The sequence below is a fragment of the Coloeus monedula genome (assembly GCF_965178545.1).
Source record: "Coloeus monedula genome assembly, chromosome: 4".
NCBI lineage: Eukaryota > Metazoa > Chordata > Aves > Passeriformes > Corvidae > Coloeus > Coloeus monedula.
In genome coordinates, this window is record NC_138784.1 from 61,792,068 (window position 1) to 61,818,307 (window position 26,240).

The window sequence follows — 26,240 nt, forward strand, 5'->3', positions numbered from 1 at the left end:
CACTGTAATGGAGCTTCTGATTGAAAACTGTAGTAGGAAGGAGAAAGGACTTATTCCCAGGGAAGTTGATACCAGTTGTTATTAGAGCTTTCAGCTGTCCTTGCCTTACAAAAGCCAGCATCCTTTCAGTCTTTTCATATTAAGCTTTTTATGTCAGGGAGATTTTGTAGTTTATGCTTCCCAGTGCTTCCCACTGTTAGGTAACCAAATCGTTTCTCATTACTTGATATGCATAAGGCATTTGAAAGTGTGCTTTATGATGCTCCTGGGTAAAATATTATCGAAATAGTAAACAGCTGCCATTCTGTTCATCTGTCAAAGATCCTTTGTTGCACAGTTGCAAGGCAGGTGCATTAAGCTGGAGGTAACTGCTCAAGCTGAACAGAGTTCTAATGGGAGCTTAGCGAAGAAACTAGGTCATGTAAATGCAACCACCAGATTACTCCCTAAAATGCAACTTTGTCTGTACCTCTGCTAAACTACACAGAGTTCTCAGTTAATCCCTAGGTGAATTTGTTCCCCTGGCACTGCTACTAAAACTAAATTTTAAAGGCAAAAGAAGTTGTGGATACTCCATCCCTCTAAATGTTCAAGGCCAGGCTGGACAGGCCTTTGTGCAACCTCGTCTAGTGGAAGGTGTCCCTGCCCATGGCAGGGGTTTGGAAGTAGATGGTCTTAAAGGTCCCTTTTAACCCAAGGCATGCTATGATTCTATGAGCTGCTTGTATCAGCAAAATGAACCTGACACAGATCAAATAGATTGTCATTGTTTTGCAGGATAGATCCTACAAGTACCAGCCATGTATTCAGTTCTTATAATCTATTAATGACTCGGTAATTATGTTTGTCAAGCCTGACAATGTACTTTAAAAAAGTGCAAAGCTTATTTTTCCTAGTTTTTAAATGAAGTTCCATAAACAGTTTGGCACATACATGGATGCCTGGAGGAAAAGTTGAGTATGTATCAACATATCTCAGTTCCTCACCCACATTTAGTCTTCTTGGTATCTCCCATAGCCACAGGTTGCTCCAGACATGCCCCCAGTCTGAAGGCACTGAGGGATCAAAACCCCAAAGAATGCTGAAGTCCTTCACAAATACCAGTCTAGCAGTAGCCCTTAAATGTGGGATTTATGTAAATACGTTTTAAACCTAAACTAAATCCCAATGCAGCAAGTTGACTACATACTTCAATCTGGAATTTATGCAACACTTTCCTTAATAACAGAAAATACCTGTAAACTATGCTTTAATCAGCTGACTCTTGTGTCTGGGCAGTAGAGAAGACACCTGGCATGGCTCAGGGGGAGTAGCAACTAACACACAAAACCATTTCCCACCTCTGACTATCAGCATTGGTCAATTTTGTACATGATGTCCTACCAAGAGGTACTGCCATTACTTGTGAGCAGTCAGCACACAGACCTAATAATAAACATTCAAACTTTACAGCTGTGAGTGAGCCTTCAGAGGAAATGGAGAGGTTTCACAGAGATCCTGGCAGGCAAAGCTTCAGCCAACCTACAGGGCAGCAAGGCAAGAACTTTTCTGTTCTAGCTGAGGAAAGATGGAACTTTCATCAATCAGGAAGGATAAGTGCAAGCATTTCTATAGGAATGCCAAAAAGATGAAATGGAAGAAGCTGTGCCCTGGCCAAGGGGAGAGCCTGACAGCCCTATCAGATGCAAGGCCACAGTTTCTAACGAACAGCAGAACTGAGGTAAGCTGTCTGGAACGGATTAATCTCAAAAGAGGAAAAATAAGATACAAAGTAGCAGGCAATTTTTAAAGCATAACTATATCAAAATAGTATGCAAACCATTGCACACAGTATGAAGTGCGTTGTGTTACGTTTTTTGTTAATGCTTATCTACCAAAGACCTTTTTCTCATCTGTCAGATAAGCGGTGAACTTTGGAAATAAACACATTGAAAAGGAGCATCATGAACTTGGTAACAGCAAGTCTGACAGACAGATCCAGTGTGCCAGGGAGCAGGTATCTGTAGGGCATGATATGAACCAATGGCAAAGTATCGAAGGAACAAGTCCATGTGGTGCCGCACTATGAGCAAAATGCTGAAGGGCAATGACAATTGCTGGTGCACTGTTGGCATGTGCAATCAGAGTCCAGCTTAACTCCAGCTGACTCAACTAGAAGGATCATAGTTAAAGACAAAGCAGTATTAGCTGACAACAAATTAGGATGTGCAGAATACAACATAGGACAGAGACATCTGAGCCAATCTAAGTGAGATGAGGCAACAGAACTCGTACAGGCATATTTGCACAGCAGTTCATTCAGGCTACTTCTGCAGCAAACCACACACTAATGAGAAAATAGTCTGATACAGAAGAACCATGTAGACACATACTCCATTTGCACAAACTTCCATATGTCATATAGGTTATCTGAAAGTGAAAAACAGCAATTTTGCAAGATTAAATTGTTTACATAATCAAGAACTGTTTCAGGATGAGAGTGGCCACTACTAACTACTCCATGCTTAAGACAACATTTGAGTTGCACTATAATCTTCAAATTTTCATGTGCTTGTAATGTAAAAATTACTTTTATTTCATCACTTTATTATTTATATCACTTAGAACTGGAACATTCTTGCTTGGTTTCATCCACATGATGAATATCCTTGGGCTACCTGAGGCAAAACACATCAGACATTTGGATTACTCGATAGATCTAAGGAGAAGAAAAATATCTCTGTAGCTGATGCAATTTTTTTTTAGTATCCAAGGATATTTTTAGAATACAAAAGGAAAAATGCCAGACAGGAAAAGACTTGTAAATGAACTCCAGATAAAATACCAGAAATAAAGCAGATGTATGTGAAACCAAACAGCCTAGGAGGGCCAGATAAACCTTTAAACTGTTCCATTTCATACTATCCTAGCATTAATAAGAAGGCAGCAAGATATAGGTATATAAATTTTAAATACAAAGAACAAACAACACTTAATACCAGTTTATCTTTGGTTGCCTCCCTTTCAGCATTTGATAACCCTGGTGTTGAAAGAAAGAAATGTTAGAGATCTACTTGAATGAGCAATAGCAGGAGAGAGAGAGAATACAGAACTGGACCATTGCTGTGACTGCTGAGAAGCTGGCTAGGTCTTCTACTAGAATGGCACACACAGTAACAGAGAAACTATGCATGCTACTGGAGAAACACACCTCTCCCAAAAATACAATAAAAACAATCTGGAGAGAAAAACCAGTGACAATGGATGAGGAGAAAGTAGTACAATGTATTACTCCAGGCTCTATAGGAATCAGTCCTCAAGAAAGACAGAGAAAATGCTGATGGACATTTTAGATATGTGCTGTGCTAGGAAGACTCATGATCAAAGGTTATGGAACTAACAGAGACTGCATGAGACATGCCTCCATGCAAATAAGACAATATGACACAGCAGGCAGAAAATTATTAACAATTTAGCTCAATAACCCAGTGGTAATTAGAGCTTTACTGCAGCTTTATGGTGTAGAGATATTGAGGAATATTCCTGTGCTGTTGTCAAGGTAACCTGCAAGTAGGTAGGTGTGAAATTTTGCTGGCATTTATATCAAACTAAGGAAATGAGCGCCAACATGTGCAGAATCTGTTTCCTTACAACTGAAAAAGCTGAGAATTTTCATTGGAGAGCAAGAAAAGCTGGAGTAAATGCTAGGAGGAATTGTGTGCTAGAGCTCTTTAATTCCATGGAGATAGAGTCTCCTCCCAAGTTTAAGACCAACAGAGTAGAAACAGGGCACAGTCTGGAGAAATAGGCTACTTTCAGATAGGCTATGAGAGGCTAATTCCCAAGTGCTTCAGATAAATCTCGTGGTATATCTTTAGCATGTTAGCATATCTTTACTCATGTTACCCACTACATACTTTTGTTAATTATTTATTATTTAAAATGATGTTTCTGGATTCTGATTGGAATCGTGATTCCTTACCAACTAGAGTGCCACAAGTATTTATTTTTTCATTCATGCTACATTCTTGGCCAGTTAATTAAAAGAGCAATGCAAAGAGGTGGTTAACACAAATGAATTTTACTTTGCAAAAGAGGGACAGAAAGAAGTAGAAGAAGGGGTAAGAACATATACTCTGCCAGTTACTCAGTCTCCAATGAGATCTGACAACTTGTTGAGGTGTGACCAGTTCCTAGCACTGATACAACAAGCTGCTTCAGGCACCAAATGATGCTGGATTGCTTAAAGGCTCTTAAAGCTTCCCTCTCTTCTGCCTGCCCTCTCTTCTGCCCACTCTCCTCTTGGACAGGCCTATCAGGGACAGTGGCAGAGCCCCTGAAATTCCTGAACTTTTCTCCAAAAGGGCATTTTTTTCTCCCCAAAAGGACAGTTTGTCCTATCAGCGTCCACCAGAACTATGACTGATTACAGACAAATTCTGCAAGGCCTAGCCCTATATAAGGGGAGACAAAATGCCCTCACAGTGATTCACAGCAAAAGATAAAAAAAGCAGTATAATTATGCTAAGTAATCTAGAAACCCAAAAAGACAGGGATTCTTAAGGCTCTGTTTTAAAGCCTACAAACCACTAAGTAATGCTAACTACAAAGCACTTGCAGTGTGGATGAAATTTGGAGTATACAATGAGCTAATTCACATTTTAATTAATCAGTTATGTGTGTAGCTTTTGAACTCGACAAAGACACATGATTTCCCACACATTTCTGGAATACAATGCTGGAACATTAAAAAACAGAAATGAAAAAATAATCTTTTCAGTGAGCTCCTATTTACTGTGGAGTATTTTGTTACTCAGTAGTCACTGTATTGTCCACCATTCATGTGTGCAGATGAGGCTTCCCACGTTTGACTCAAAATGGGCTGATGCAGAATTAAATTCAGCCACAGGAATGCAGATGCTTCAATGGTAACTGTGTCCACTAATGGAAAGCCATCTTCTATGTCTTAGACCAGAGATGTAATGTATACACATAAACACAGGGATGTCATCCTAACTTGCTGCTCTGATAGACATCCACCAATTCAAGAGCCTTCTGCTGTCCCACAGTTTTCACCTATCCACCAAACAAAAGAGTGAGGAAGGCTAATGCCAGGTTGATCCCATCCTACCACCTCCCAGATCCTGTCAGATGGAACACGTTCCAGAACATTTTCCAGATTGACAGGAACAATTTTCACTAAAGTTATGATGAAATACAAACATGATGAAATGTAGGCAGGGCACTCTACTTTTCAGTCTAGAATTCACAGAATTTTATCTAAGAAAAATAAACAAACAGAAGGTAATCCTGATAAAGCAGCAATTTTCACAGGGTTAATAAGCAAAATTAGCACCAGCAGGACCTTACAAAACAAACCTCTTTAATTTGGGGACTTCCGGACAGTTAACAAACCACTACAAAAATCCTAAATATATACTAGAGCCAGGGACAGACAAAAACCTCCAAGTAAATGTGTGATTTATTTAGGCCACAAATAAATGAACTGTCAAAACACTCACAGATTACAGGTAAAAAAAAAAGCCTGGACCACATAAGACAATCCACACAAAAGCCCTAAAACTTTTGCAGAGGAGTCCTCTCAGTCACTAGTCACTCACTGTTGTCCCATTTACTCAGACACAGCTCTGTCCCTTGGGAAGGCAAGCACAGAGCTCAAGAAGAGCCACAGAGCTGAGCTAAGAAAATGTCCCTTGGATTCTGCAAGGACATTGCAGCAGGACCCTTCCTCTTGGGGACCCTGCTAGGATGGACTGCATGTGCCAGTCCCTACATGGCTTTGGTCAAGAGGGCTGCAAAGATGTCAGGTGAATTCTGACCAAAACTTTTTGAAATGTTTCAAAGAAGAGGTCTGCTGGACAAACTCTTCCAGCACTGCAAAGTTAGAGGAAGCAGCTAACAAAGAACCATGTTTATGGAAAGGAAAACTCAGCAGATGTGATTCAATCCCCTCCACTGGCACCTTGGCAAATACACATGAATGCAAGGTGAGTCTGTATGCTTTCACAGAATAAAGGGAACAAAAGTAAAGGGAAAGGAGTGTAAGCAAGCCAGCCACAGATGTTGATCTGAGTAGGGGGCTGGGATCACACAGAGGAAGGACGAGGCTGAAACTCAAGATTTTCTTCAAGAAAAAAATCCAGATTAGCTTTTGTTCTCAGTAAACCCATTTTAAGGATGTTCCACAGAATGCGTATTCTGAAATAATGTTTTGAAAAACATTTAATAAAGTGTTTTGCTCAAAACTCCTGAATAAGACTCTTGAGTGGATCAGAAAAATGACAATGGCTAGCAATAAATTACACAGATATTTGAAAAAATTATAGAGCAGTATTCTTTGCTACCTTCACCTGCAGCAAGCAAAATCTACTGATCAGTTACATTTTCCATTCATCTTAATAGCTTGTACCTTTTAAACAAGGCTACAAACTGTTATCATGAATACTTCTTTTGCACATGGGAAGAAATGAACTACAGGAAGCAAAGATTCAGCGTTTGACTTTGCTTTTGCAAAACAACATAGTTAGATGTCTCTAAGGAAATATTCTACAACCAATTGCACAAGAGTATGTACTGAGAGTCCAACAGCATGTCAGAGTATAAAGAAAGCGCAACAAAGCCAAGCTTCCATTAGTGAAACATGCACATATTACTAAAAAGGCAATCTGCAGTTACTGTTGGAATGCCTTGTGCTCTTGCAGTGTGAAAGTTAAGTTTTGGTTACTTCAACACTTAAGAATCAAACCACTCTCACTTGTCTTGACCCTTGGTTTTAAAGGAAATCATTTGATGATTTGAGATATACTAGGTCTATTTAAAATTTCTTTCAGAGTCCAGTCTGTTCCCATGATCCCAACTATCCAAGTCTTTAGCCATCTGTGGAACACAGGCTCCAAAACAAGTGTATGTGAGCCCTTTCCAATGACTAATGATGCTGCATCACCAAGGAGAAAAGATCTCTTTTTTTTAACACACTTCACACAGCTGAGGTTGTGCTTACCACCTTTTAACTTGGGTGTACACATCACAGATTAAAAACGTGAGAAGGGTCAAAATTCATGTAACCAGGTAGGAGGCATCACCTTCAGCAAGACACATACCTTTGTGGTATATAAAACATGTGTTGTGGAGGAGGCTTGTAGAGAACTCCTTCATAGACAGGCCACAAACCACTTAAAATTCTGAAGAGCGAACTCTTTCCGCAGCCATTGGGTCCAGTGATTAAAAGATTCATCCCCTCCTCGACCTGCAAAGGAGGTGAAAATGCAATGATGTTCCTATGCAGCCTATGTGGCACAAGAGAGTCTAAGACCCCTAAGAGGGAGTTATATAAGCATTTATATAAAATTATCTACCAATTTCATTGATTAGCTGCATATATTCATGCAACTATTCTGGAAACAGTGGCATTAGATAAAATATGTGGGCTGAGATAATGAAAATAATTTCTATTATGTCTGAGTATCTCTATAAACTAATGCTTACATTAATATATAATAGTAATGCTTATAATAATATATTATGTTATTATATACATGTAATGTAATATGTAATATGATTGTATTACAGCATCAATAAATCACAGTCAGAATCAATTGTTCTAAGGCAGATTAGGTCCAAAGGTGTTAACAGTGTATCATGCAGTACTGTGCCTATCTGTGATATTAATTGCAGGTATGGGAGGCCAATCAAGTGATTTGGAAAATTTATTTCACATTGCCCCTTCCCACTTCATTACCTATGTTAACTTGGCTGTGATGCCAAGTGATTTTTTTTTATTCATTTGACCATTACCCTGTATATATATGAGTGTAGATTCATGCATAATCACAAAGTCATTATCTATGTTTTACAAAAATATACTGACTTCTATATTTTCTTTGTTTCTGTCTCTCGAGACAAATGAATAAATATAAACATCTGCTTGACCATAGAGTTGTAATTTTACAAATCTGAAATTCCTACACTGAAGTTGTTGCAAGTTTGCCATAGCTAGGACCCTTTCCTCCTAGTTCCTAATTCAGAGGAAAAGAAACACCTTGTTTTAGCTAAATTAAAAGATCTGCTGGAATTGTTCAATTTATTTCTGATAACTTCAACTCTTTTTAAAAAGAACGACATCTGCACCGGAACATCAGATCAGGATACATATGGGAGTAATTCAGTAAAGGTCACTCATTAAAATTGTGAACAGGTACCAAGAGGTGTCTGGAACAGGTTTTTAAAAACAATAGAAGTTTCTACTGAGTAAATGCTCCCCTATTGGGCTTGTGAACTATGCTGTAAGCTGTTAGCATGGCTCTTTGTGGTGATCAAGCAAAACTATGGATTTGATTTTTTCACTGTTGCTGTGACCTCAGACTTTTAAAGAAGACTTTGTGAGTAAAGCACCCCAATTTGATTGAAATTAACTAAAGATGGATGCATACTCCCATATACACCTTTAAAAATCTCAGGTTGGCTTTTCACCTGGCAACAGCAACAGAAATCCTCCCTTCTCTTTCTCTGAGCAAACTACGTATGTCTGCCTCTATTGAGCTACTATGCCTACCTTTCTGGACTTCCCCTTTTATCCATATGCTCCTCCAAGTACTTAACATAAGGTATATGAATTCTGTGCTGTTTATGTTAATGTGATGGCAACAATCAGAAGATTCTTGCATATCATCTTACTTTGAAGTTTAGTCTGGAAACCACCACATCGCCATTCGGAGTAATTATAGGAACATTTTCACAAATAATTCCTTGATCAACATCAATTACTTTCCCTAGAAAGAAAAAAAATAAAAATTTGAGTTTGTGAAACCTTTTATTAAGCAATCATTTGTGACAGCCTCTGTGCACAACTGAGTATATTTTCAAGTAAGGACTAGTGTTCGAAACTACTCTTTTATGTGCTCCAGGTTCCCCTAGTGGAAAATCTGCATAATAAATCTTAGCTAGTCCAAAAGACACTGTTAACAGTAGGCAAGAATGTGCAATGAATCCTAATTAGATCCTAAACACAATGCACAGCATGCATCATAAATATGTGATGCACGATAAAGATGTGTTCATTCAAATTCTACCTGTATTTTCTGTATTCTGTTTTAAATAGCTGTTTAATACCAAGCAGTAAAAAAGTTCAAGGACACCCTTAGCCACAGGCAGACCAGTTAAACTTATTTTGAGGATTTAATTAGGAATCACTACCAGCTCTGAAAGTCAGAGTACCTTTCAGTCTCCTCCAGCAACGAAAGCAAAGGAGCAAACATTTAATGGCTTGCTTCCATCTCTTTTTAATGCCACAGACGCTGTAAACGTGCCTTGTAAGTATTTGGAGAAACTCATGTACATTTCAGTCAGGTAGGTACACTTGGCATTTGGATTTCTGGAAAATTAAATATACAATCTCTATTGGACATTTGGGTACTCTGCAACACAAGGACTTTGAATTTAACTGTCCTGGAAACAGCAAAAGAATAAAACTAACTAACTTCTCAGTCACCTGTTAATGGCCTTGTCTAACAGAACCTGACTAGCTGGATTCCTAGAAAAATATTAGAAATTACCTTTATAGACAAGATGCAAAGGAAAGACATTTTTCTTTGTATTAGAAAGCTGTTTATTTATAATTTAAACCAATCTGAACAAAGAAAAATGTAACAAAGGCCAATTTAGTTAGTTAATTATAAAAGGCTTGCATTTCCTTCAGTTAGGGTTAGTCTTACATTTTTCATTTAGAGGTACTTTGTTCAATTGCTTTCAACTTTGCCAAACTATAACAACCTGGGCAGAATTTTTTATGCCAAGTATCAGTCCAAGCACTCTTTTATCCTAAAAGCAATTTTACTTAAAACAATTCTGTGGTGTACAGCATGAGATTATGGGGGAAGAAGTGTTTTTCTGTTAAAAACAAATTACTTTGATACAGTGGAGAGGTTGTAGTTAAAATAAATCTACGATAAAATATACTCAGCTAGTAAGAATTAAGTGAACTTAATTCTCATTTCCTAATCCTAACTTCACAGCATTTGATTGCAACTTTAGCATGCTTTTAAAGTATATTTATGTGTAATCACAAACACAATTTGACAGTATTTGTACAAGATGTACAAAATTCTATTTAATTTTTAGAATTCTGAATTATTAGATACACTATAAGACAGTATTATTATCTGTAAAATACTATTATCATTTTCATATTTTCACACTATTACTGACAACAGTAAATGCAAGGCACAAAACAGACATTGCTTACTTACAAAGACATACTGGATGATTCAAAAGGAAATTATTATTATGTGTTCAAAGAGCCATTGGGGAAGCTGAATATTAAGATTTTTCTTCTCTAACAATACAGACACATACACGTATGTGAGCACGTGTACTTTTATCCACACACAATTCACTCTTCAGGGATTACTGAAGTATCATGACCCAAAGAAAGGAGGAAAACCAGTGTTACAATAGGACTTGTCATAAAATAATGTGGAGCCTGTGGCCTAGATTCATCTGGCCTAAATTCTTCTTAAATCCTTGTGCTCAATGCTTGGTCTTGGCTAGCTGCCTCTGAGAGCTACAACTACTCAAGAGCAAATGCTAGTCACCATGGCTTAGGAGGAATTCAGACTGGATGAAAAGTGTGACTGTAGTAGAATGAAATCTTGGGAAAAGGTTGCAGAGAAAAGAGGAGTGGGGTTTAGATATAGTAGACCTAAAGGGAACATGAAGAGCACACTTGCATATCTGAACTGTATTTGGTTTTGATTTTAAACACAATTATCTAAAAAGACCCCCCAAATTACTTTGTTGCTCCAGGAACTACAAACCTTTTCTCATGTACATAACAAAATGCAACAGTTATAAAATGCCATTTCTTTTAACATCACCCAAGTATTACCAAGATCTACAAGATTAAGACATCAGCTATTTCCACACCTATCCATCATGCTGCATCAGACTTTGTTATGATGAACCTTGTCAGAAGACCTTTGAGAAATATGAGCTGAAGGGCAGCACTGTTGAAATCACTGCAAGAAGTTATGTCACAAAGAGCCCTTTGGGGCCTATAACTCTACTGACGCTTAACTTTTCAAAAGCTAAAGGGAGAGAATGAGGCTTTTCAACACCACAGACGGCAGCAGCAGAAATGGTATGTTGGGAAAATGAAGAAAAACCCATTGCAAAAGCTGCCTTTAAGTACCTCAGAGAGAAGATGGATGTGAGAGGCAGAGAGGTGGCACATAATGGAGCACAATAAGAAACAGATGTACAGAGAAAATGCTCCAGGGAGGGTGGAGACAGAAAGACAGTGGCACCAGAAAGACACAGGGTGGGGTCAGGAGGGAAAAAGTATATATTGATCAAATCATTTGGGAGGTGAGGAGAAGGGTAAAGTTGTCATTTTCAGTTGAGATTCCCACTAAATTATGAAAAAATAAGCACAAGCTGATCTTTAATAATGGAAAACACAGTATTTTTGGGACAAACTACTGAACCAATCTGTCTTTTTCCTCCTATCTCAAACAAAATAATGTGATGGTTAAAGATGAAAATGCTACAGTCTCAGCTTTCTGAAAAAAATGAACTATCTGAGGAAAACAGGCACTGTCAGTGTAAAAATGCTAAGATCACCATCACAAATAATAGTTTAGTTGAAATGCCTTTTCATTGAAAGTTTTTACAGAAAACATTTGAGCCATTTTGTGTATTGGAAAAGCACACCATAAGGGCAGAGTCATAACGTAGCAGGGGGTTAAAATAGAAGGCAACATGGTCTCTGGGGCATTAAGGCTGAGAGGATGATTAGTTAAAGAAAAAACCTTCTTTCACCTCCTGTCTCACGGCACCGTGCCTCCCCCACCACCCCTGGGAAATTCATACAAATATGAATTAATTACCTTTGATTTCTAAGGGCCCATCAATGTGCAACTCTGCTTTATCTTCACTCCTGCTGTTGTTTACAGACCCTTGAATAACAGCAGTTCTTTTGTAGATGCCTCTTTTCACCTCCTCAAAGACTGAGAACATGTTGTAGACACGGGCAGTGTAGCCTGCTAGCTCAGTGACCTGAGAAACAACAAGCGCCTCATTTCAGTTATACTTCACAAATTCTACAAATGAAATGTCTGGCCAAAGATCAACATGAGCAACAATGTATCCTTCAACACCTATCGATTTGCATTTCTCGAAATTCTGTGCTAACCTATATGCCACCTGTAGCTCCTACCAACCAGCAGGAAGGACAGCTTGAATCAAGCCCATGTAAGCTATGATAGCTCCAATAAATGAAGAGGCTGTAGAGACTGCTCATATCTGTAAATGAGCAGAGAACAGCTACTAACACATCTGAAAACAAAAAGCCTGGTACACAAGAAAAAAACAAAATCTCTGCATTTTCCAGCAAAAACAGAAGTCCACAGAAGTGAGAAAAAAAAAAAAGGCATCTACAATTATTTATGTTTACTTGCTTGTATTCCTGAAACCTCCTGTGGGAGAAGTGTGCTTTTCTGTGTAAAAGAGGCAGCACCAGGCCACCCTAATCTAAAATACAGTACAAACCAGAAATGAGTCTTCTATCAACTGCATGCTAAATCTGACACCTTAGAATAGAACTGAGCATTTTTAAGACAGTGAGGGCTCTTGGAAGGCTTTCTCAATTTTTTTTTTTTTTTGGTCCATTTGTCACAATTTTCACCTGGTGAATACAGAAACAACAGATCCCTGGACCTTATAACTTCCTATTCACGGGCTATTCAAGAGCTCCTATTCAAGAGCTCCCAAAGAACTGCCTCCATCGGCTGGTAGCAAAGAATTAAGCCAAGGCCTTTTATTTTAAATATGTTACTAGATGGTTTTAAAAGGATACATTTTTTTATACAAAATGCAGAGAGGACAAGAATAGCAACAAAATTAGATCAAGATTATAAAACCCTTGGCTTGCTGTGGTTAAATACATACACCCCATGACAGAGTTCACTCACTACGGTGTACATAATTCCAAGATTATTGGAAAGAATTGGAAATAATTCTGCAATTCTTCTGTAAGTTTCACTGTTTGTGCCAGACTCAGAAGTGAGTGCCAGTTCTGGCCACATGGGCATCATTTCACTGGAGGATGATGGAGAGAATCCATCATGTGATAAATGAAAACTTGAACCAACTGTGCCCCAGGAGAACCATAACTTGAATCAAGCTTCTCTACCATGACACTAGAAACTCCCTTTGTTCGAACACTAAATACTACCACCTAAACTATTGACTGCAAAGAAAAGTTGAGCCCACCTCATCTGCACAGTGAATTACATTGACTTGAAGGAGGCTGCCTTGGTGGATGAGGTGGGCAGGAACTGGAAATGCACCACCACTTGACGTGGGTTGAAGTACACTGTCCTTTGGAAACTGCCTGAATCATGAAATGAGAATGACAATGTGGTTGGAGTACTGTAGTGTCTCTTGAAGAGAAGCATAAATATAAAATTAAGATGGAAATTCATAGAACTGGTCCTTGGTCTCATGCTGTCTGGATTAGTATCTTACCATGTTATAAACAAAGTGAGTTTGTTCAGTTCCTCTTCTACTGCTTTGTGGGTACTTTTTTTGCCAAAAAATAAACCCATGGTTTTTCTAAGTCCTCATGTACATTATATGAATTACTTAAATGCTGAAAACAAAATAGAAATTACATCAGTGTATAACAGGTTATCTGGCAGTATCTTGAGAGCAGAGACCAAGCAGGGGAACGCTAAAGGAGCATAGGTCAAAAATCACAGCCCATTAGAAGGACTCCTTCTGAAAACAGCTGACTCTGGCTTTGTCAAAGTCTGTATCTCAAGGTGACAAAGTACCCCTCCTCTTCCAATTTACCAAGCTGTAGCTGTTATGGCTGGATTCCAAACAACAGAATCCATAGCCTTTGATTAGCTGCCTAGCTAATGTGTCCCTCCTCCCACTGCACTGGGAAAAGGGGTTCCCACCAAAGGGACAAGCAAACACCAATTAAAAAATGAAGAACAAACATTCAGAAGGAAATGTTGAGGCGATTAACAGCAGTGCCTCACTTTTCTTTGGCTTAACAGCTGGCATTTAAAGAAATCCACAAGAGAGAAAACAGATCAAAGCCCAACACTACTGGAATTTGGGTAAGAACCTGAAACAACATCTCTTGATCTTCCAGATGAACATTCTGTACTTCTAGACTATTTGTAGTCCAAGGTGAACTTTTTCCTGCTAAAAATTCTCTATTTTGCAAAATTACTTATAATTTAACAGGTTCACAAATACTGAAAACAGCCTTATAGTTCAAGTGGCCTGGAAATAAGTATTCAACTCTCCTTGTTTTTCATATGGGAACGGGTTGCCCAGAGAGGTGGAGATACCCCATCCCTGGAAACATTCAAGGCCAGGTTAGATGGGACTCTGAGCAGTCCAGCATAGTTGAAGATGTCCCTGCTTATGGCGGGGGGGGGGGGGGGGAGTTAGACTAGAAGAACTTTAAAGACCCTTACAATTAAACTATTCTATGATTTTATGGCAGTTACAACAGAAGAGTCCCAGTGCATTGAAGGCAGACAGCCTGAATTCAGGTCTGTGCTCCAAACAGAAGAGGAATTTGAACTTTTATCACTCACATTCCAGGAACTTCTATCACTCTCTGATGACACCTGAACACAAGTATTAAAAATGACATCTGCATGTTGCATCATACAGGCAACCATGCACTTTAGACTCTTTGTCGACTTAACCCCAAACATCAAACTACCAGTTCAAAAATCTTCATGGATTTAGTTGCAATAGAATTTGCCTTTAAAAACTGCACTACTTTTTAAAGTATTTTATATTAAATGTAAGTTGTTTTTCTTTTTTTTCCTTCTGTTTCATGCACGCAGAATGTACAGTACCTCTTTGTATGAAGACATAATCCTTTCAATAGCATCTGCTCCAGAGATCAGCAAGTTTCGTGATGTAGTAAAAGCTTCTGTCCTTTCACTAACCATTGCCTGTTTCTGGCCATCTTCCAACTCTGAAAGTAAAAAAAAAGTTTTGTTAAAATATTCTGCTGAAAATTATCTCTACAAATTAAATTATTATTAGAATGTGAGCTATTACAGAGCAGCTTTGTTCTTTTTTTAAGAAAAAGTTAACTCTATGAAGACAACTTTTCAAAAAGAACAGGTGAATGTAGCTACCATAGCTTGGTAAAAAAGAATAAGTGGGAGCATATGGAATCCATTTTGTTAGGCAAAACATGTTATTATTTTATCTATTTATCTACATGGATCATTTTTCCTTTTAATATATCATCATACAACATAAATTTTTCAAAACATGAAAGAAGTGAAACCTAAACAATGATCTGAAACAGATTTTTAGCATAATTTTAAACATTTTTGTAGCTATTAATTTTCAGCCTTACTTATTTACTGACTTCATGTAAAAGGAACCATTCACATTTGTGTAAATATGGCAACAAAATTATATTTCTGTAAGAAAGCAGTAAGCTTTTTAAGTATCAAAGGCATGGTTTCAGTAGGATACCTCTCCCTCACAATGAAGTTTCTCTCTTCATCTGACCTCAAAACAAAGTTGTGATGCTTTATTTATGACACTGCACCCTGTTAACAAGAATACTCTTGTTCCAAAGAAAGAAGTTGTCTCATAAGAATGTCAGCAGCATAAGGCAAGGAGAAAACAGCAGCAGCAATTATAGAAGATAACGTGAGATATAAGTATATTTAACATATCTACATATACCATCTTTCTACCATGGGACCTATAGATTCAACTTGCAAGACTTGGTTCTTGAAGGAAACAAGATTTTAAAAGAAGCAGCTGACTATTTTGAGGCTAAATGTTGTTTCAGTGTTAATAATTGCAACTACAAACTACTGGTGTAGTAAACCACTCTTAAAGATTTTCCACATAAAAGATTTACAATGAAAGATCTCAATGGTTTTCTTCATCACATAATTTTATATGTATTTCTATATATTGCTTAAATCTTTTGCGGAATGGGATCTGGATATTATTTTTTTCCTGAAGTTTTTTTAAAGTTTCTTTTTAAAACTAAGCTGATGCGAGGAATCACGCTAGGCAGAGTAACAAGTGGATACACTGTGTCAACTCCCGTACTAGCAATTGTTACTAACATCCATGTTTCCACAGTACTCATGATCAAGAAAATCCAGGAGGAATTCCCTGCAGGTGTAATGCCACTAAATTTCATGGGCTAAGTCAAGCAATGCAAGAGTAGAGCGAACAGTAATTTTTTACTCTCACCTCCCTGACAAGATCAGATTCTAGAAATCTGGTGTGTGAGAATCTACAGGCAGTACCAAAGCCAGATGTGTCTTTCTGTCTTTATTAGGTAAATCTAAATGCTATTTTGTTTTCATTTACACATCCATAAAGGTATTCCCACATAACTAGATCACTGAAATACACTGTATTACAGTGAAATACACTGGGTAATTAATGAAAAACTTTAAAAAATTACTACATCATAACTATTCATATATATGTGTGTGTGTGTGGGTATACACACATACAACATCTATGTTATTTTTTCTGGTTTTAATAATGACGTTTTTTCATTTCAGTTCTATATCAGCACACTGTCAACTAGCTGTATGCAATCTTGCTGAGACACAATGAGAGACATGCTCTAAAAAAAAATACAGAAAAGCTCTCACAAAGGAAAGATTAAAAAATTCTTGCTCATGTTGCTCTCATTTTAAAAAGTTATTTCCACTCCAAGAAGAATAAATTTAGTGAATGGGGATAATTCAGTTAATTCATTGGTAAAAGCTGATTTGAAATCTGTTTACTTCTGAAACAACTGATTTTTGCTGATCTTGTGGGGATTATAGCTCATGCAGCCCCTGCTATGTAGAACCACCGCAATTAAATCATCTAGCAATCAGGTATGGTTTAACTATGTTAATGCAGCATTCCTCCTTAATGTAAATGCAGAATTTACTGATGGCTGCTTCCAGCACCCAGGCCAGCTCATTTAGCAAGAGTTTAAGGATCTCTACAAGCCACTGCATCAGTCAGTTTAGGGGTATTTAAAAAACTGAAATGATATAGAATTTATGAGCATTTCACAGTCCAAAAAGACAAACTCTTACATTATATAACTCACTGATAATACTTTTCTTGAACTTTTTGTCCAAATCATTTTTCATATGGCTGGCTCCTGTGTTTGAAAGCATCCTGATTTAACAGACACACAGACTGTTTCATACAGAAACTAACATTTCCATTTTCCTCTTCACTTATGTAATTGATACTTGTTTTATAAACAAAAATAAGTGTTCACTGTGTCTAGAGAAATCAAAGTCTTGCTTCGAAAAGTAGTTACTCTCCATAAACTGAGACACATTTGGAACATGAATGGTTTAATACAAAAAGAATGAGAAATGTTATCAAACAGAAATCTTGTCTTCGCCAGCTAATTTCTTCTTTGAAATATACAACAAAATTTTAGAATTTCAGTCAGAAATATCACTGTCAAAGAAGGGGTTTTTTTCTTATTATTGAAGAATTTTTTTTTTACTTTTTCCTTCTCCTCCTTGAAGAAGTGTACAAAACCTATGGCTTTACACCTGTAGTCTCAAGCCTGGCCATGGTACCAGTTTTGTACATACCCCTGATTATTTTGATTCATCCTAAAGAAATAAATCCACCATCTCTTCCTTCAGATGTGAACAAACTTGTGTCTGATCTGCTGAGGCATGAAGCACTGTTTTCCCAAGCAGGTCAATGGTAATTTCAGGTGTTCTTGATTCTTTGAATACCTGTAATACCTCAAACTGGTCTTGACAGTGCTGCCAGTATTATGTTTGTGAACCATCACTATGGTAAGCCCCAGGACCCAATAATAAACCCCATGTTTTAATAGTTTAGGTTGCTGGTAGCAAATATAATTCTGCTTTACAATGTGAACCACTGCTGCATCTCTGTTTTCTCCCACATTTGAAATGTATTTAACAAAAGAACAAACATGAGTAACAGGAATGTTATTTAGTCTAGCATGAATACAAGTCCTTTTTTATTCATGCTCTAATACCAAGGAGACATTTACAACATGTGGTTAAACGCTCCTTTTCTTGACTGTACCCATTCCCATCTTAGCAGAAAGACTCTTATCACTTTTTCTGTTGTGATAATAACCTTCACTGTGAGGTGAAATGCCTTTGTACAGCCTCTTCTGTTTGGAACAAGACATCCTGATATTTTTGAAGCTGTTCCCAGGATGCCAGCCAGGGTGCTGATATAATGCCCTCCTGAGCCACCTGATGGGCAGCAGCTCAGGGAGCTGAGCACTCAGCCATGCACTGGCACAACTGCAAGACAGCTAAACCACATGGGCACTGCACAAAGCCATCCTACAGGTCTACCAAGCTCGTCCACTTGGATAGTCCTGACCTGGAATATAACTACCAAGAAAGAAACAGAACTACAGCACAGAAAAGAATTCACTCATTCCTAATTCCAAGTACACAAATTAGAACTTTGTAGGATTTGTGTTTAAGGGATCTTCCTTAATACCTTTCTTTCTGCTCTTTTTTTCTTTTTCTTTTTTTTTTTTTTTTTTTTAATAGCATCTGCAGTAACAACATTATTTGAGTCTCATTTCACTTCCAGGAAATTTGTGATAGGATGTCAAAAATGATACCATCCTAGCCTGGAATCTGAATTTTACCTTCTCCCAGGGAGTCAGGGAGAATCTGCTGTTTCCAACAGGTCAACAATAAGAGAAATTACCTATAACTACCTGTAATTACAGTATGGTTTATGGAAGAAAAAGAAGATAAGCATTCTATGAAAGTTTGTAGTATCATTAGGTAAAAGGAGATACTGCAAAAATCAGCCTGCCATTCCAACAGTGACTAGTGAAAAAGGAGATTGTAATAATCATGACAATCTCGTGTGATACAAGGGTCCTTTAAGTCCTGACTTCATACTATTTATCAGGCTTACACTCCAAGCTGGATCATTTGTGTTGCTCTCTGCTCAGCTGACTTGCTATGCTTGCAAGTTATACATAATACACAGATGTTGTAAGAAAGTCTGTGAAATATAGATCAATGTGAATGGCACTCAAGGGAACTACAGTCTTTTGAGGACATAACTTTAAGGAAAAGTTTAGAAATTAGGTAAAAGATGGTATTACCGCCATCTGCAAATCCCGTTGCGGTGATGATGGGCACAGCGACCATGACCATACCACAGCTACTCCAGACATACTTCATCAGGAACTGCTCTATCATGACATACCATAAACGTTTGGACAAAATGAGATTCATTTGATCTGTCAAATCCTTGTAGCTTTTTTGCAGTTGTTTCAATTCTACCTATGGTTAACAGAATAAAATAATTTATACAATGAAACAAAGAAGCACATGTAGCACAAGATATGTTCACATGTGTACATAAAATAATCGGGTACCCAGAGCTGTCACTTCTGAGTCACACCTGCCATGTGGTACTTTATTCTCAATGTGCTGCAGTCTCGCAGCAAAAGTGCACAGCTTTATGGAAGTCAGTGGACCTGGTTCTTATTACACCATTGTCCCTCGACAGAACATTGACAGGTTTTCAACTCTTTTAAGATCTCTAATATATACAAGAACAACATAGTAGTCACAACAGCTGATTCTAACAGTCAAAATAAGATTGATTTCACATCCTTTTAATAAAGCTGCAGCTATAGAGTTTCACAGCAACAGAAACTTATATTGGAAAGCATTTGGGGATCAATTATCTCCAGTGACTTAAAGTTGCAGAGTTAATTCCTGAAATGCAGTGCTGCTTGTTTTGGCAAGCAGTCTGGGGAAAGAGAGAAGTATCCCAGGAGGTTTAACAAGTCAAAGACAGTTGCAAGTCAATAAAATATATATTCAGTTCAAGCCCATATATGTGGGAATCGAGAAAATGTTTAATTTAGCTGCGCTGAAAACATTATTACAGAGAGCTTTTGAGAACGTTTGTGTCTACAAAAATAAACCATTAATGTTATATAATCATTGCTTGAACTGAAAGAGTAATACTTCAGGCTGGTTTCCAGCTTTCATTTCCACCTTGCATGAAACAACTTTCTCCCAATTGTATTTGAAAGGTATTATGGCCAAAATTCACTTCTAATAAAAATATTAAAGGTCCCTTAATAAGGTGGCTTCAAAACAAGCTACTGGTTTATGTAACTGTGATTGCAGAAGTACTGTACTTAAGCTATTTTAAGACTGATGACTACATCTTTGCTTAGCTATGTGAAAGAGTGTCAAAGGTTGTAGTGTGCTCTGAGCTATCACAGAGTTTCCCCCTAGACTTTCTGGTGTGCCATGGTTGCTATTTCTGCTGAATTAAATACGGTAGTTCATACACGTGGTTGGAAAAAAAGAAGTCTGGAAAAGTTAATCAGAATGGACTGGGTGGGGGAAAAACAGTAATGCAGATGAGTTTTCTAGATAAGCATAACATCCATCTGCAAAACCACAACATTGCCAGAGTTCTAGGGAACTGTGATCTGCTCCCCCCAGACACTGCTTGTGAGACAGCATTTCCTAAGAAATGGGAAGTGCCAAGCTGTAAACAAGTTTAAATTTCAGAGGGACCCAAAGTGCTCAAGAAGAGCATCAGGGCAGGCATGGATCCACCCTGGCACTGCAGGAGCAACCCCAATGCTTCCAATTTCTCTCCTCCTTACCTTGTGCCCTCGGTAAAAGGCAATCTCTTCCACGTTGGCAATGATGCGTGAATGTATGAAGCGCAGATAGCCCTTCTTGTGAGCCTCCTCAGCCACTAGTTTGCCAAACTTGGGCGAGCAGGCTTTGAGCACGCGGGCCGTGGCATAGACGACGAGACCCGCCAGGACTGTGGGCCCGATGGGGTTGGCTCCCCGGGATCGCGCTGTGCGGATAAGGGTGTAGGAAGTGAGCACAACATCCAGGATGGGCTTGGTGAGGTTGGAGTAGAGATGCGCCACGGACTGCGAGAACATCATGATGTCCTCGGTGAGGGACTGGTCAGGGTTGGCTAGCCGCCCGTCCATGCTGATCACTTTGTAGTAAGTCTGGTTGGCAAAGTAGGTCTCATAGGCGTGATCCACCAGGCGCGTGCGGAAGGCGAGGGCCAGCTTGCATTCCAGGTACCGTATGGTGCTGTTCACGAAAGTGGCTGGGATTGCGATCATCAGCCACTTGATTAATTTGAAGACAAAGCTCCTCGGCTTTTTCTCCACAATGCTCTTCACAATTTTTCCATCGAGGGCGGCCACATAGATGGAGAGGAAAGTCCTGGACACCAGAGCAAGCGAGTGGAGGCAGAGTAAGCCCAGCTCGGCACTCACCAGCTTCGGGAAGAACAGTTTGCGGAGTTCAAGCAGCTGCTTGAAAAATTCCGCGTCCACGGCCGGGGAGGCTCTGCCCCGGCTGCCGGTGCAGTGCGGGGCCCCCTGGCCCCCTTCATCCTGCGTGCCGCCTCTGCCACTCGCCCGCTTCACGCGCCCGCGGATGATGGGGTAGAGGATTTTGAGCCCGTATGCCGCGGCCAGCAAGCACGCAGCCCTCTTCGCAGCGCCCGCCCTGCTCCACTGCACCCGCCGGGCCGCCGCATGCAGCATGTGGGCCATCCTGCCCGCCGGGGCACCGCTACGCGCCGCTCCTAGCGCGGGTGGCTCATGCCCGCTGGGAAGGCCGGTCCCGCCGGGTCTTCATCGGGGCGCTGGGCCCGGTCTGCCGCCAGCCGCCCTGCCGTGATAGATGCCGAGCGAGCGCTGCCTCCCAGGGGTGATGGTGCCTTCAAAGCGCGGCGCGTTGCACAACGCAGCCCGGCGCGGCGCAGCCCGCCCCGCCGACCACCATTGGCTGTGCCGCGTGGGGCGGCACCGGCACCGGCACCGGTAGCGGCCCGGCCGCTCAGCACCGCCGCCCCGGCCGCAACCGCTATAGCTCGGGGCGCGGCCGCAGTAGCGGCGGCAGCAGCAGTATCAGCAGCAGCGCTCCTGCGCTGCGCTGCGCTCCGTTCGGCCGGGGTTCACGGCGGGTCCCCTGGCGCTCGGCCTCGGGTTCACGGCGGGTCCCCCAGCGCTCGGCTCCGGCCGCACCGTTGATCCCCCGGCGCTCGGCGGGTCCGCGGAGCTCGGCCCTGCAGAGCGCCGGCTCGCCCCAGGCTGCGGCCGGCCCTTTCCTTCCGCCTGCCCTGCGGAGCAGGCGCCGCCTCCGGCCGTGGCCTCGCCAGCGGCGCGGGGGGAGCGGGACGGGGGCTGGCGGCACCGGGGAGAGCTCGGGTCCCGCGGCAGCCCCGGCGGGTGGGCAGCGTGTCACCCCCGGCGTCCCCTGAGCCTCCCTGGGGCGGGGGGGCTGTAACGCCGGCGGGGGGGGAGCCCGGTGCGGGAGCGGCGCGGCAGAGGGCGGCGCAGCCCGGCCGGTGGCCTCGGGCAGCCCCGCGTCGGAAATCGGCCGGGCGGCCGCGGGAGAGAGCCGGGCAGCTCGGCGTCTCCGGGGCAGCGCCTGCACTCTGCGCGTTATTTATTTCCTGTCCTCTCGCCGAAAGGAAGCCGGTATTGTGCACTGGCAGCGTTATTAGCCCAAAATAACCCCGACCGAGGCGCACGGCCCCTGCAGTAAAACCCGGCTCATTTCACACAAAGGAAGCAACAGTAAAGGCAGTTGTCTTGCTGCTTTATTTTTCTCTTTTCTTAATTACTTATTTCTACTGCTTCAGTTATTTGGAAAACGTACTGTATTTGAAATTGCAGGGGGAGGATCAGAGTACTTACATACTCTGGTCCTTTTACACTTTGAAAATGTAGTACTAAGGTAACTGTAAGATAGTATATAATAAAGCATTAGTTTAGGATGGGTATATAAAATAATGTTTTTAAAATGTGGTACTAGGCGTTTATGGCAGTGGTGAGGAGCCCTGCTTTTCCCTAGAAATGGAGAGTGAGGCCACCTGCCTCACAGTAACTCAGCAAATACTGCATTAAATAAGTCACATTACTGTTATAAAACAACCCCCCATTGAACAGAGTGCAGTGATCATCTTTAGATAGCAATATAAGCTTCAGGATGAAGGAATGATATAATTGATTTGAGAGCAAGTGAGGTTTGATTTCAAAAATCAGACACCACTTATCAAAACGTCCAGGTGCCTTCTAAAAAGTCCGGTAAGCCAAGACCAGGAGGACAAGAAGGAAGCAAGGAAGATCTATTTCTCATTTCTTCCTGGGAGGTTGCACAAATTCAGCCCACAGTGGTCTGGACAGTTAGGTAGAGAAGATATGGGGTAGTCTTTAAGTGTATTGTATTTTTGCCAGTGACCACAGGCCAGAGATCTGGACGAAGGTCCTTCTAGCTTTTTTTTTTTTCTCCCTAAATGCACAACTCAAGATAAAGCTAGGAAAACGTCAAAATCTGACCTAGTGATCAGTTAGTAGGTAAGCCTGATTTCACTGCAGATTATTTTGTCAGTAAAATAGGTTTTTCAGTGCACAAAGATACGAGATACACTGGCTGAGAAATTGCTTTGCTTAGGGCTTGTTATTTTTTAATCATGCTCTCTATTGGGTACTTCCCTTACTGGCTTGTGTGTAGCGCAGCATACTCTTAGATTTTGCCAAACCACAGCTATTTGCAATATTCCATTACTCTAGCGTTTTCTTACCAAAGGGAAAGTTCACAGATCTCTTTCAGTTCTGCATATCTGCTGACCTTTCACATCACAGGATCCTGGATGACTGAAACTTCTGGTGATTTGGTGGTTAGTGCAGACGTACACCCCACAGTCAGATCTGTGGGAACATTTAAGTGAAGCAAATCTAACCATACAGTGTTTCAGTCAATAAAAAGAATGTATTTCCTTCTTTTGAAAGGATGAAGAAAAGCCTGAACTGTTGTTTTAAATACTCCCTTTCTTCTGTTCTTGCTGTCTCAAAAGTTTTGCTGTGCCACAGTCCTGCTCAGTAATCCATGCACAAACTTCTCTTTGTGGAGCATGGCCTTAGGTGTTAGGTTTTTTTTTTTTTTTAACTGCTGAAGGCAGCAATTTTACTACATTTAGTCATAATAAAATTTCTCAGTATTACTGGAAAAATAACTGCCAAAGCTGCAGTAATATTGGTGCAGTGTTCAGTGCCCTGTTGTCTCCATATTTTCTACTGACTTTATAATAAACTTCTGGAGATAAATGCAATCAAATAAGTTTGAGTAACTGAAGCTGTGGAATTGGAGGGATGTTGATATTAGGTCCAGACTATTTGGGGTTTATCCTTTCTTATGGAGAAACTAATTTTTTAGTGCCAAGTGATTGGTTTTTAGTCATATGGTTAGTTTTCATCAAATGCATTAAAATAATGTGTGGGCATTTTTAAAATACAGGAACCAATAACTGAGGAGGAAGAATAAATGGCAGCAATGAGTATCAGGGTGACTAAAGTCCATGAATGTTTGAATATGTAGGAACTAGAGTGTAATCATGACAACTGATGCTTCTTTTTTACGTTGTATCTTGTGCCCACGGTCTCCCACACCAGCACTTCATCCTTGCACAACTTTGTGGTTGTGATGAAGGTAGTGGAATTGGAACATGCAGGCTATTACACAAGAGATATCAATCAGCCTTACTCAATGATCATTTTTTCTATCATTTTATTTAGTGCTTGAAAAAATAATGTGCAATTTTTTAAGCAAAATACCATTAATCTGATGTTTTATATGATCCTAACAGAGGGTTCAATAGTTGTAACATCAGTCTGCAGTAAACTGAAATTTCCTTGCTGCTTATTGAGTTATCCACTGTGCCATAAGGACATACAAAATAAAACATAAAGGTACTGAAAAATAGATATAAGTTCCATGTTTTGAATCATTGCTATTTAGGACCTTTAAGATTTAGATATGTGTAGGTCATGCATACAATACACAGCGGTTTCCATGTGAATGAGTGTATGTGAAATGCATAACATGAATCCACACAGTGTTTGTTTTCAATTAGTGATACTGAACTGTAAATAATGTCCAAAATATGATGCACTGTAATATGGTGAGCTAGTAACATCTGGTTTTTTCTTTAATTTTGAGCTGTATGTTTACACAGCAGTGTGGGAATAATAGGATTCCATTTTAGTCAGATTCAATGGAGTGTGAACATAGAAGTCATTATTCAAGTAAATACTTTTCTCTGAAGTACTTCCAAACTTACTATTTACTTTAATGTCATCATACATAAGTACAGAAATACACCAACAGAATTAGTTTGCAACATTAAGGCACGCCAATGGCAAATTTGATGTTTTTATCAGAAAAGGGTGATAAGATACCCTGACCTTTGATTTCAAATTTGTATCAGCAGAAATTATCTCTTTATTTAGTCTCGTTTAGAGAAGCTGTTGACTATATTCATATACCTCAGTAGAATATTCAGATGCTGTAATTCCTTTAGGATCTGGAGATCTAAGACAAGCAGGAGCTTCAGTTTTAATGTCACAGATGTGGAAGCTTGTTGAAGGAGTGTCAGTGTGGTGAGACTGGCCTGATCCTACCAAGCAGTTGATTCAAACTCTTTTGGTTCTAATGAGACTGTAGGGGTACCCAGACTAGGCAGAGATATGCTATCACAGGAGAAGAGAGGGGAAACAGGAAGATCCTGTTCTGTTGCTTGGCTCCTGAGTGTAAGCATCAGAGAGATGGTGTAAATGGGGTGCATTCCTGCACCAGAAGTCCTTTTTCCCTTACTCTGTCTTTAGGGACATACACCTGCTGCTGTACATTTGAAGCCTCCATGACTTGTAGGTTCTGATAATTTATCCATAAGGGATTCGAGTAATCTGTCTGACAGGACAGTCAGTGGCAGACCAATCACTAACAGTTCTGACTTCTGAGAACAGTGGTATTCTAGAGAGAAGACAGCTCTAGAAAGAAATGTAAACAAGTTGTTTTCCCTTTACAAAGTGAGGAGAGGGAAAAAGGCAAGGGTAGAGGCCAATGTCAGCTGCTCCAAGCCCTGTAAATTGTCGAGTTATGTTCTCAGACAAGGAATTTCACTTTTAATATTTAGGCTTTAATCCTTAAACCTTTAATATCTTGATTTCCCTTTCTTGTTAAACTTACTCCATACAGATAATTCAGCTGAACCAGGATATGTCTCTTTTATGCCTTCAAAAGTCTCAAATACACAATATATGTTTTTCAGGTTTTGCTTTAAATCTGTAAATGTTTCTATTCTCAGATCATCTGAAGAAAATTCTAATGCTA

At 40.0% G+C, this 26,240-nt stretch overlaps 1 protein-coding gene across 1 annotated transcript in view; it reads right to left on the minus strand.

Annotated features, from left to right (window-relative positions):
* Positions 1-22,180, minus strand: part of ABCD2 (ATP binding cassette subfamily D member 2) — a 44,609-nt gene extending 22,429 nt beyond the window's left edge. The window contains exons 1-6 of the mRNA XM_082280534.1: positions 20,693-22,180; positions 19,160-19,340; positions 14,883-15,004; positions 11,883-12,051; positions 8,674-8,768; positions 7,101-7,246 (exon numbers count right to left, since the gene is read on the minus strand). Of these exons, the coding sequence (XP_082136660.1) occupies positions 7,101-7,246; positions 8,674-8,768; positions 11,883-12,051; positions 14,883-15,004; positions 19,160-19,340; positions 20,693-21,616 (1,637 nt within the window). The 5' untranslated portion in view covers positions 21,617-22,180. The remainder of the gene's footprint in view (positions 1-7,100; positions 7,247-8,673; positions 8,769-11,882; positions 12,052-14,882; positions 15,005-19,159; positions 19,341-20,692) is intronic.
* Positions 22,181-26,240: the final 4,060 nt, after the last annotated feature.